General features: G+C 58.0%; 3 protein-coding genes across 3 annotated transcripts; 1 reads left to right on the forward strand and 2 right to left on the reverse strand.

Moving 5' to 3' along the window:
• Positions 1-921: 921 nt before the first annotated feature.
• BXZ73DRAFT_90096 (AMP deaminase) lies at positions 922-5,610 on the forward strand (the record flags this gene model as incomplete). The annotated part of the gene is made up of 17 exons (XM_048025504.1): positions 922-953; positions 2,103-2,214; positions 2,296-2,459; positions 2,639-3,156; positions 3,417-3,612; positions 3,672-3,705; positions 3,835-4,075; positions 4,127-4,161; positions 4,216-4,399; positions 4,447-4,633; positions 4,684-4,745; positions 4,803-4,909; positions 4,945-5,082; positions 5,149-5,172; positions 5,262-5,309; positions 5,330-5,401; positions 5,467-5,610. 17 exons carry the CDS (start codon positions 922-924, stop codon positions 5,608-5,610), a joined length of 2,298 nt encoding a protein of 765 aa, XP_047877730.1.
• Positions 5,611-6,598: 988 nt separating this feature from the next.
• BXZ73DRAFT_90097 (uncharacterized protein) lies at positions 6,599-8,114 on the reverse strand (the record flags this gene model as incomplete). Its single annotated transcript, XM_048025505.1, has 3 exons — positions 6,599-6,834; positions 6,870-7,291; positions 7,330-8,114. 3 exons carry the CDS (start codon positions 8,112-8,114, stop codon positions 6,599-6,601), a joined length of 1,443 nt encoding a protein of 480 aa, XP_047877731.1.
• A 355-nt stretch (positions 8,115-8,469) lies between these two features.
• BXZ73DRAFT_90098 (ribonucleotide reductase) lies at positions 8,470-11,631 on the reverse strand (the record flags this gene model as incomplete). The annotated part of the gene is made up of 10 exons (XM_048025506.1): positions 8,470-9,274; positions 9,325-9,949; positions 10,002-10,225; positions 10,278-10,856; positions 10,907-11,169; positions 11,221-11,278; positions 11,328-11,389; positions 11,442-11,469; positions 11,538-11,541; positions 11,610-11,631. The coding sequence occupies 10 exons, from the start codon at positions 11,629-11,631 to the stop codon at positions 8,470-8,472; spliced, it is 2,670 nt and encodes an 889-aa protein (XP_047877732.1).
• Between the last annotated feature and the right edge of the window lie 263 nt (positions 11,632-11,894).

The raw sequence follows: 11,894 nt of genomic DNA on the forward strand, positions 1-11,894 counted from the left end.
TGCAGCAACTTCGAAAGCGAGATGTGTCGCCATGCACGAGCCGTCGCGCTCTGGCGCTTACATTTCTATATTGGGTTGCGGTCCTGAGCCCGTCGAAAACTTAGCGAGAGTCAGGCTCCCCGCATACACCCTTCCATCTCACTCCCATTCGTTCCCACCGCTCTTGCTCCCCCAAAGCCGTTCAAAATGGTACGTCGAAGCCACTTCTTCATCCCCCGGTACTAACGCAGCTCCTAGCGGCCCATCTTGTTGCAAGGTCTCTATGCATTCCATCTCAATTGCGGCTCCGGAAGGCTGATCTACATATGCCACAGGACACGAACGTTCACTCACTCAAATCAAGTTCAACCCCGAGGGAGATCTCTTGTTTTCATGCTCAAAAGATCACGTCATCAACGTGTGGTACACCCATAATGGAGAACGACTTGGGACCTATGATGGACACAACGGCACTGTATGGACGATCGACGTTGACTGTGCGTTGTTTTCCCTGCCGTGGTCTCACAACCGCTCATTCGGCGTCTTGAACGATTTCCTCCTTGACACGTCCTTTCGGTATGATCCACTCGCATACCGGTCGTTTCCAGCCCAGTCGCATTTCCTCGTGAGCGGCTCGGCCGACAACACCTTGCGGTTGTGGTCGGTACAAACTGGAAAATGTCTCTTCAAATGGGAATTCCCCACTGCGGTCAAACGGGTCGCCTTTAGCGAAGATGACGACCAGATTGTCTGCATTACGGAACAGCGTATGGGCTACCAGGGTGCTGTTCGGATATTCACGATTAACCGGGACGGAGATGGCACGGATCGTGAGTTCCGCCCACCAATTGCATCGCTTTCACCAGCCTCCTCTTCTTCCTCCTCTGCTTCTTCCCCCTACTACCGTGTGCCTCGCAGGTGCATGTGCTAACATGTGCCGTGATGCACCCAGAACCGAAAGAGCCTACATCCATGTTCCACCCCATCGGCTCCAAAGCCGTTGTATGCGCATTCGCCCACCGGCCAGATATGATCATCACTGGCCACGAATCCGGAAAGATTGCCCTCTTCGACGCAAAAACTGGCGATGAAGTCATGCTAAACGAGCATGCGCACCGTGACGTCGTGACGGATCTGCAGCTCGCTCCGGACCGGTCGTACTTCATTACCAGCAGCAAGGACAAGACCGCCAGGGTGCGCACGTTCGACGTCGTTTCCTCGGAGTCCCTAACGTCTCTTCTTGAATAGCTGCACGAGACCAAAAGTCTCACTGTACTCAAGACCTATGTCACGGAAACACCCCTCAACAGTGCGGCCCTGTCGCCGAGCAAGCCGTACGTACTCCTTGGTGGCGGGCAGGATGCGATGAGCGTCACGACAACCTCCCTGCGGCAAGGCAAGTTCGAGACGCGGTTCTGGCACAAACTGTTCGAAGAAGAGGTTGGCCGCGTGAAAGGCCACTTCGGTCCTGTCAACACGTGCGTACTCATTCTCCCTTCAAGCACCATGCGCTTCTGTTCTTACGGTGTGGCAGGATCGCCGTGTCTCCTAAGGGGGATTGCTACGCGTCTGGAGGCGAGGATGGGTTTGTCCGCGTGCACCACTTCGACGAGAGCTACTTCCGCTCAAAGCCGTATGGGGACCTGGAGATCGAGGAGTGAATGGTCTTTTGCATCTGGCTTTCGAGACCATCCTAGTGGCAACGTGGTTGCCTGCGTGGCGATCGGACGGGGGTTTGTCGGTCGGTCGTGGGGTGCTGTACGAGTCGTGTTGTTGCTTGCGCCATATAGTAGCTGTAACGATACCTGTATTCTGCGTCGTGTGCTACACGTTGCCTGCCTTTTGGCTCAGATCGGCGGGTGCGAGAGGGCTTGTCGGCCGGCGAACGAAACGCATACATCTGGTGGCAGAACGAGAGGCGCGCGATGCGGCGCCCGCTCCGACTGCCGCCTTTTTATACATTGCCTCGACGCGCCCTCGACCTCTGCTCGTCCCCGCATCGTCCCCGCCCCCGCGCTCTTCGTCTGTGCACGCCCAGGGTCGACGCACGCCTTGTCTCCCCCCGCCATGTCTCAGCTGCCTTCCATCTCCGCCCTCCAGATCCAGGACGATGATTCCAGCAGCTCCTCCCGTCGTTCCTCCGACTCCCGGCCTGAGCTGCACTCGCCCCCGGTGCCCAAATTCGATCCGACAGGCGGATTCTTCGACTACTCCGAGGAGAAAAACTTGCATCAAGTACGTTCCCCAGTCCCCTTCCCGGGCCTCCGCGCTCGCAGTCTCGCATCCTCACGGCTGACCCTCAGCGCGCTGTGACAGATCGAAGAAAAGTTGCTCGCCCACCGCCGAGGGTCCGATACGAACGCGACGGGGCGACCGAGCTCCCTGCTAAACTCCCCGAATATGCCGTCGGGCTCGCAGCGTCCTCGCGAGAGTCCGTTCCTGGCCGCGAGGCTCTCGTCGATCCCAGAGCCCGCGAACGAGTGGGCGCTACCAGAGGCCATGGTACCGGGCAGTCCTGGGGATGCGAAGGGCAGGCGAGGCCACCAGGTGCGTTGCACGTTCACTGTCCATTCGCGCCAGTCGGTTTTCCGGGGCGCGCGGGCACGATCAGGGAGAATGTCGAGACTGCTGCGCCGCGCAGGTTCTCTTCAAATTCAAGGAGCGCACTCGCGCCCCCAGAGCCTACCAGTCGCCCTCCAGCTCCCCGGTCCCGTATTTCGATCTCGCTGACTCGTTCGCGCATTCGCTGTCTGCTCGCAGAACCTCCCGTCCCGTCGGAGTTCGTCCCGATCTTCCAGTCGCTCGACGAATGTCTCGACCTCCGCGACAAGTTCATGTCGCGCTCTGGCCAAAAGCTCGGCTTCAACCCGCGCGACCACGACGGTGTCTTCACCGGGCTCGACGACGACATCATAGGCGTATCTGGCGTCTGCCCGGACGTCGTTTACGCGTCACGCAAGCCGCCTAAGAGCCCCTTCTCGCCGTGGCGCCTCTACCCTCGCCCGCCTCCGCCTCACTGGCACTGGAAAGGGCACGACACCGCTGTGCCGAGACACCTCGGTGCCGCACCCGACGAAGATGAAGAGTTCGACTTCACCGCGTGCGACATTCCGGGGGCGCACGAGTGGAACTTCGCCATCGACGAGAAGGGCGTGTTCCAGGTCTACAAGGGAGAAGGTGCGTGCTTTCTTCGCAGGTCCGCCTGAGCGGGCAGTTGGAGGGCCAGAGGACGAAGTGACGATGGAGGACATCCTGGTCACTTCGAATGCCCGCTCAGGCGGACATTCCAGTAGACCATGTATGTTGGTAGCTTCATAGATTGTTTGCGCTGCCTCGGAGTGTCGCCCCGAGCAGACATCTCCCCTGCAGTGTGGCATACACGGCGCTGCAGCAATGCATACTACTATCCCGTCCAACCGTCTCTCACGTCGCGTCAGAAAAAACGCCACACTTCGATATACCTACTATCCGCGAGTACTTCGTCGACCTGGAGAAGGTGCTCGCCGTTATCTGCGACGGCCCCACCAAGAGCTTCGCGTTCCGCCGCCTGAACTACCTCGCGAGCAAATTCACGATGTACTCCCTCCTGAACGAGCAGTATGAGCTGGCCGAGATGAAGGGCATTCCGCACCGGTGCGAGGTCTTCTTCCACCTCTTGCGCCGTCCGCGCTGACGAAGACGGTGGCCACCAGCGACTTCTACAATGTCCGCAAGGTGGACACCCACGTCCATCACTCAAGCAGTATGAACCAAAACACCTGCTGCGCTTCATCAAGTCAAAAATGAAGCGCAGCCCGCAAGTGAGCCCCAGCGACCGCGAGCCTCAACACACGATCTGAAGCGCCTTTTCTGCAGGATGTCGTGATCTTCCGCGACGGGAAGGAGCTCACGCTCGAGCAGGTGTTCCAATCTCTGAACCTGACCGCGTACGACCTCTCGATCGACACCCTGGACATGCACGCGCACCAGGACTCGTTCCACCGGTTCGACAAGTTCAACCTGAAGTACAACCCAATCGGGGAGTCGCGCCTGCGCGAGATCTTCCTCAAGACGGACAATTACATCCATGGCCGGTATCTCGCGGAATTGACCAAGGGTGAGTGCAGGGTGTTTCTGCGTGGTTATCAAGTGCTCATGGAAGCGATAGAGGTCATGAACGATCTCGAGCAGAGCAAGTACCAGGTGAGCGCCTCGTTGAGTGGGAACGATATCGCGGTCTGATGTCACGCCTGTCAGAACTGCGAGTGGCGTCTTAGCATCTACGGAAGGAGCTACGACGAGTGGGACAAGCTGGCGAAGTGGATCGTGAACCACAAGCTGTATTCTCACAATGTGCGCTGGCTGATCCAGGTGCCCCGTCTTTACGACGTGTACAAGGCCAACGGATCGGTCCAAACTTCGAGGACATCGTGCGCAGTACGTCAGTGACATTCTCATCTCCACTCAGTTGCTTATAACGTGTCTCAGACGTTTTCCAGCCGCTGTTCGAGGTCACAAAAGACCCCTCGTCTCACCCAGAACTCCATGTTTTCCTTCAACGCGTCATCGGCTTTGACACCGTGGACGATGAGTCCAAGACTGAGCGCCGCTTCCACAAGAAGTTCCCCTATCCCCGCTTGTGGTCCGCAAAGGAGTCACCACCTTACTCGTACTGGTGGGTCATGCGTTGTGTCGAACTACTCCGCGGAGCCAACGTCATTCCAGGGTCTATTACATGTACGCAAACATCGCCAGCCTCAATCACTGGCGTCGCGCGCGAGGATTTTGTGAGTGTCCGCGCACACATCTGGCCGTTCACGAATTTAACCCAAGTTGGGCTGTAGGCACCTTCGTCTTCCGTCCCCACTGCGGCGAAGCGGGCGACCCGGACCATCTCGCGTCGGCATTCCTTACCGCGCACTCGATCTCGCATGGCATCTTGCTGCGCAAGGTCCCCGCGCTCCAGTACTCTTCTACCTGAAGCAGATCGGCATCGCGATGAGCCCGCTGAGCAACAACGCACTCTTCCTCACCTACGAGCGCAACCCGCTGCCGCAATTTTTCCATGTCGGGCTCAACGTCAGCCTGAGCACGGACGATCCACTCCAGTTCCACTTCACAAAGGTATCGCATTGTCCCGTGGTGCGGCGCAGTCGAGAAGACGGGAGAGGCTGACCCCAACGCTCACAGGAACCGCTCCTGGAGGAGTACAGCGTGGCCGCCATGTGAGCCATCCGCCTCCATGTCTCTTTGCACTACTCACACACCTTTCCCCCACTCCGCTTGGCCCGCCCTTCGCGCAGATTTACAAGCTCCCGCAGAGCTCCCTCGCCGAGCTCGCCCGCAACTCCGTCATCCAAGCGGATTCGAGATGGAGGTCAAGCGCCACTGGCTCGGGCAGAAGTGGTATCTACCCGGCGCGGCGGGTAACGAGATCAACAAGGTGTGTCGGTCTTTGTACCCCGCAGTTGCTGCGTTGATAATGACGACACGGGGCTGGCTACACAGACAAACGTGCCGAACTTGCGCCTGGAGTACCGCCGACAGACGCTACTCGAGGAGCTGAGGGTGATCCGCACGAAGCGGAGCGTGGACTCACAGGCGTACATTTTTCAGCGAGCACTTAGGAGTGGAGTTTGGGCCCCGAGGTGATGGACTCGCGAGTTGCTGTTTTTTTTCTCATGTGTGGCCGAGATTGTTGTAGCAATAAATTACTATTTGTAGCTGTACCGTTTAACTGGTATTTCACCAGATTTGGCTGGGTTGTTATGTATTGCTAGTGAGCGACCCGTACACATCAATTACCTGCTGGACAACTGTGCGTGTGGGTTTACAACTCTCCTTCACAGTTCGCCTACTTCACCTCCCATACCCAATCCCCGTCACCTAGTACGCCGCCCGCGCCCCGCGTCGCGAGCCCACCAGGAGCATGAGGTGGGCCTCGCACATGTGGCTCTCGTCCGCTGATTGTAACTTCCGCAGTTCCGAGCAGCGCACGAGGACGTCAGGCCAAGGTCATCGGTAGCATGGCACTGGCGCACATCTTGCTATACCCACAAACCTGTGATTCTACATGAGACTGCATCGCGACCTTGCAATTATTTACTGGGCGGCATGCTGAATGGTTGTGTCATGGTGATTCCACATGTACGTGCAAGGGAGGCGTGCGATGACATACATGCAGCACCGACTCAGAGTATTTCAGTGTGAAAACGAATAGATCTGATAGGTATATAAACCGACGACGAGGGATGCGACGATGATGTTGTTTCGCGAGCCTACGCCGACTAAGAGATGAAGATAGATCTAAGCGGACAGATGGAGACGAAACGGCAACGTGAAGACCGCCAACGACCCTGCACATCTGTACGATGTATTGTGATGTGTTCGTGTTCCGTAACGTGCTATGTACGAGTGAATGAACTGCGGTGAGTCAGAAGGACGATTAGTACCATTACAAATGAGGAGTCCACAAGAAAACGAGCGAGCATTCAGCACAAAGTTTCGGAGCGCAAAACGCAGCGAGGAGAGAGCACTATCGTACAGAGATGAGTATTATACACGGGCGCAGCCCCAAGTCCTCGAACCCGATGGGAGAGATAGGTGACGACGTTCATCACGCCCAGTTACGACTGACGACTCATGAGAGCCTCAGCCGCTGCCCAAGCGATGCCTCCAACGCCTCCGCGTGCTGGAACACGAAATCGGCGCACCCGACGATCGTGATGTTCTCCAGAGTGTTGCCCCAGCCCTCTTGCGCCGCGAGATCCGTGAACGCAACTCGCGCGCGCAGTGCGCGGACGACCGCGTCGCCCGAGATGCGTTGACAGTGCCACACCTCGAGCCTCTGGAGTCGCGGGACGCGCACGGTCCAAACTCGCACGCGCTCTCGCCCTCCTTCTTCCACACACCGTCGTTGTCGTCGATGCGGAGGCCGTCCCCGGCGAGGCGCAGGCGGAAGGGTGCGAGCATCGCGACGACGCGGTCGGACATGTCCGAGCCGACGATGCGGAACTCGCGGAGGAGGGGGAGATGCTCGAACACCCACCGGAAGTCCTTCGTCCGCAGATCGGTGTAGTCCATGTGGAGGACCTCGAGCGGCGGCTGGCTGCGGCGGAGAAGCGCGCGGAGCCCCATGCCCGTCGCGTGGTCTGACCATGGGGACTGCGAAAAGTCGTGTGCCTCGTCGTCCGACTCGCCGTCCTCGGGTGGCGCCTGTGCGTGCACGTACGGCTCCGTGCGGAGCTCGAAGTCCACGTTTGTGTGCTCGAGGTAGAGTTCCCGGAGCGCAGGGGCGTGGAGGTGCGCGAGGATGGCGCGCACGGAGACTGTGCTCCGGATGCGGAGGGTATGCAGGTAAGACAGTGTGACAGGGTGGATTTCCCGGGCTGGATCGGATCGCCCTCTTGAGGCCAGCCGGCGAAGTGGAGAATCTCGAGCGCGGGGGTGCAGCGGAGGAAGGCGAGCATGCGCGGAATGTCGGTCGTGACATCCAGAGAAAACTCGGTGATGGAGAGCGACTTGACGGGGATCGGGTACATGGAGAAAGGAAGGGGGAGGGCGTACAGGGAGAAGTGGAAGGCGAGCTCCGGAGGCCCCTCCGATGGGCAGTGTACCTGAAAGATGTTTGGGAAGGGCCGGTCGTCCGCGGTATCGGAATTGGCGTTGAGGCCGAGGGGATCGAGAGCAGAGGACCCCTTGATGAGGAGGCCGAGCTCGTCGACGAGGCATGTGCGTGCGGGGTCGAAAGCGTGCTCGAAGAACTTGAACTCTTCTTCGTGGCGGCCTGAAATGACACACCGCTCGAGCCGCCGCATGTCGGACATAAGGGGGGACATAAGGGGGAGGATCATGTCCGTGGTGGACGTGCATATATGAGCGTCGACAGGGAGGGGACTGGCATTTTGCATCCATCGAAGGGCCTGGTTGTGAGAAAGGCTGGTGCCGTTGCTCTCGCATAGATAGATGTGCTGCCATATGCGCGGTGATATGTGACTGACTTCTCTCCAGTGGCGGCAGACTTGGCCCAGGACGAGGAGGGTGAGTTGGTCGGAGGGGGGGTCGGAGCAGTGGACGAAGATGTGAATGAGCAGCTCTGGGGGAAGCCGGCACACAGGGGACGGCTGTGGGTGCACTGCGAGTGCCGTCGTCGACATGGCCGCCGCTGACGAGGGGGAGGGAGGAGGTCGAGAGGGGTCCGCCGTGGGCTTGACCGCATCCTTCCCACGCTCGCCAACTTTAATTCCCGAATCCCGCGGAACAAATTGGTCTCGTCCAGATCGAGCTTTTTCGGCGCACGGTCAATAAACGAGAGTTCATGCCAGTCTATTAGATATGCGGGTGTCATAACGGTACAAGATGAGAGGCTATGTGAGGAGAGCCATAGACAAGGAACAGATAGACATGGATACACCGAGAACATGATCAAAACAATACACAGCTGCGTACATGCGAGTCCACCACGACGTATGACACCGGAAGCGAGATCGGGGCGCGCCCTGGGGAGCGCGCTCAACCAGAGCACATGAGACAAGCCTCCTTGTTCTCGATCGAGCACGCGAGCTTCGCCTGCTCGAGCTCGAGGTCACGCGCGCGTTGTAGCGCAGCGGCGAACTCGGGGTCCTGCGCGGCCGCCTTCGCCATGCGCTCGTCGAGAGTCAACGAGGCAGTCGCACTGGCCAGCGCTGAATCGGCGGTAGGGGCAGGAGATGGGGAGGCCGGTGTGGGTGTCGACACGCCATTGGTAACGGGGGTGCTCAGAGAAGGTGTCACAGGCTCCTGCTTGATGGGTGTTGAGGGCGCCGGGGGGGAGGGGGTCGAAGAGTGAGGGAGGCCGGTGGAGACTACGTCGTCAACGGTGCCATTGGTGATGCCGTTCGCCTTCTGCGCAGACTTCTTGGCGGCGGCTTTCAGGAAGGAGCTATCGACAGTGAACTTGATCGCTTGAGCCGCGGGGCGAGTGCGCAAGTAGTACATGCCCGTCTTGAGACCCTTCTTCCAGCCGTAAAAGTGCATGCTTGTGAGCTGACCAGTGGTTGGCGATTGAAGGTGGACGTTCAGCGACTGCGACTGGCAGATGAAAGCGCCACGATCCGCGGCCATGTCGATGACCTTCTTCTGCGAGATCTCCCAGACGGTCTTGTAGATGGCCTTGACGTCATCGGGGATGATGTCGATGTTCTGGATGGAGCCATTGTTGGCGATGATCATGTTCTTCATGTCGTCATTCCAGAGACCCAGCTCCACCAGCTCACGAAGTAGCCATGGGCAGACGACCTGGAACTCCCCAGCAAGGACACGGCGAGTGTAAATGTTGCTGCAAAGGATGTCAGCCACGGAAGCTGCGAAGACGTCACGAATACCCACCTCGTGTACGGCTCGAAGCACTCGTTGTTGCCGAGGATCTGGCTCGTCGAAGCCGTCGGCATAGGAGCCAGAAGCAGGGAGTTGCGGAGACCGTGCTGCGCCACCTTGGCCTTGAGGCTCGTCCAATCCCAGAGATCAGTCGGCGTCACACCCCAGAGATCGAACTGGAGTTTGCCCTGCGACGCCGGGCTGCCTTCGTACGTCTCGTAGGTACCATGGGCTTGAGCCATCTCGCAACTGGCCTCAACCGCGGCGTGGTAGATGGTCTCGAAGATCCGCAGGTTGAGCTTGCGGGCCTCGGCGGAGTCGAAGGGCAGACGGAGGGCCATGAAGGCATCGGCGAGGCCCTGCACGCCGATACCAATGGGACGGTGGCGCATGTTGGACTTGCGGGCCTCGGGAATGGGGTAGTAGTTGGCGTCGATGACACGGTTGAGGTTGAAGGCAACAACCTTGGTGACGTCGTGAAGCCTCTGGAAGTTGTACTTCCCGCTCTCGATGAACGAAGGAAGAGCGATCGATGCCAGGTTGCACACAGCGGTCTCGTCAGGCGAAGAGTACTCTATGATTTCCGTGCATAGATTGGAGGACTTGATCGTGCCGAGATTCTGCTGGTTGGATTTCCCTTCGAGTAGAATGAGCAGATGATCGACAGAAGCAAAGTTGGCGCAACGTACTGTTTGCGGCATCCTTGTAGAGCATAAAGGGACCGCCGGTCTCGATTTGCGCCTCCAGCATGGCGTACCAGAGCTTCTGGGCCTCAATGGTCTTGCGAGCACGGCCTTCGCGCTCGTATCGCTCATAAAGCGCCTCGAACTCCTCACCCCAGACCTCGTGAAGATTCGGCGCCTCGTTGGGGCAGAACAGCGACCACTTGCCACCAGCCTCAACACGCTTCATGCTACGGGGCATCTCAGCCTCATAATTCGCCGTTACGAAAGGATAAGACTCACAAGAGATCCGGAATCCACAAGGCGTAGAACAGATCGCGAGCACGCACTTCCTCCTTGCCGTGGTTCTTGCGGAGGTCGAGGAATTCGAAGACATCGGCGTGCCACGGCTCGAGGTAAATGGCGAAAGCCCCCGGACGCTTGTTGCCTCCCTGGTCGACGTAGCGGGCAGTGGAGTCGTAGGCACGAAGCATAGGGACGATACCGTTGGAGTAGCCGTTGGTACCGGAGATGTACGACCCGGTCGCACGGATGTTGTGGATGTTGATACCAATACCACCCGCAGTCTTGCTGATCATAGCGCAGTCCTTGAGAGTGTCGTAAATGCCTTCGATAGAGTCGTCCTTCATACAGACGAGGAAGCATGAGCTCATTTGAGGGTTCGGCGTGCCGGCGTTGAAGAGGGTAGGAGATGCGTGAGTGAAGTAGCGCTCGGACATGAGGTTGTAGGTCTCCAGGGCACGCTCGATGTCAGCACCGTGGATACCAACGGCGACACGCATGATCAAGTGTTGTGGCCGCTCCGCAACACGGCCATTGATCTTCAGCAGGTACGAGCGCTCCATAGTCTTGAAACCAAAGCTAAGAAAAAGTAAATCTAAGCGCCCAAGGTCGAGGACAGAAGCACTCACTAGTTGTAGTTGAAGTCGCGATCATAGATGATCGCTGAGTCAAGCATCTCCGCGTTCTTCTGTACAATCTCGTACGTCTCGTCCGATATCATACCAGCGGGTTTGCCGTTCTTGGGGTTGACATAATGATACAGGTCGTGGATTACAGCGGAGAAGTTCTTCTTCGTCTCCTTATGAAGGTTTGATACAGCGATGCGAGCGGCGAGAATGGCGTAGTCGGGGTGCTTGGTAGTGAGGTATGCGGACGTCTCGGCGGCGAGATTCTATTCCTCTCTGAGATTGGAGTCTCGCGCAAATAGACAGAGAACACTCACGTCGAGCTCTACCGTCGTGACACCAGGGTAAACGCCAGCAATGACCTTTTGGGTGATGCTGCAGGCGATGATTAGTTTTCTGAAAGCATGAAATGCGAGAGACATACCCGATCGGGTCCACATGATCCTTGTCGAGGCCGTAGCAAAGCTTAGCTATCCGAGCCGTGATCTGCAACGTCCATGAGTGATGCACAAGGCGAGACACGCGTCGAAACACGCACCTTATCAAACTGGACGCGCTCCTTGCGACTAGAGAAGTGTATATGATCAGTTGGCCGCTCTGTGGTGAGTTTGGAACGCGTTAAGACGCGACTTACCCGTCTGAGGGCGGAAAAGAGTGAAGCCAGCTTCAGTGGGCGGACCAGAAAATAACAGGAAGGAAGGCTAACCTCGCTTGTAGACAAAGGCCATGAGTGAGGAGGCACGCAAGGCAAATGTTAAGGTCGGAGGAGAGGGAACGGGAGGTGGAGGAGGGGAGGGAGGTGGTGGTCTGCAGGAAAGAGAGAACGCGTCCCGACGCGCGCTCTTATAATTGGCGCGGCGCGCCTGACTAATGGACGCGTTTCTCATCTTCAACCGACGCGTTATTTGTCCATGTATTTCGACGCGTCGCGTCATTAGCTAGGGTCTTGTCACGCGTTTTCTAATTAGGTATCCTTGCAAGCCAGAATCAA

The sequence above is a fragment of the Epithele typhae genome, assembly GCF_022376455.1.
Source record: "Epithele typhae strain CBS 203.58 chromosome Unknown BXZ73scaffold_25, whole genome shotgun sequence".
In the NCBI taxonomy this organism is placed as follows: domain Eukaryota; kingdom Fungi; phylum Basidiomycota; class Agaricomycetes; order Polyporales; family Epitheliaceae; genus Epithele; species Epithele typhae.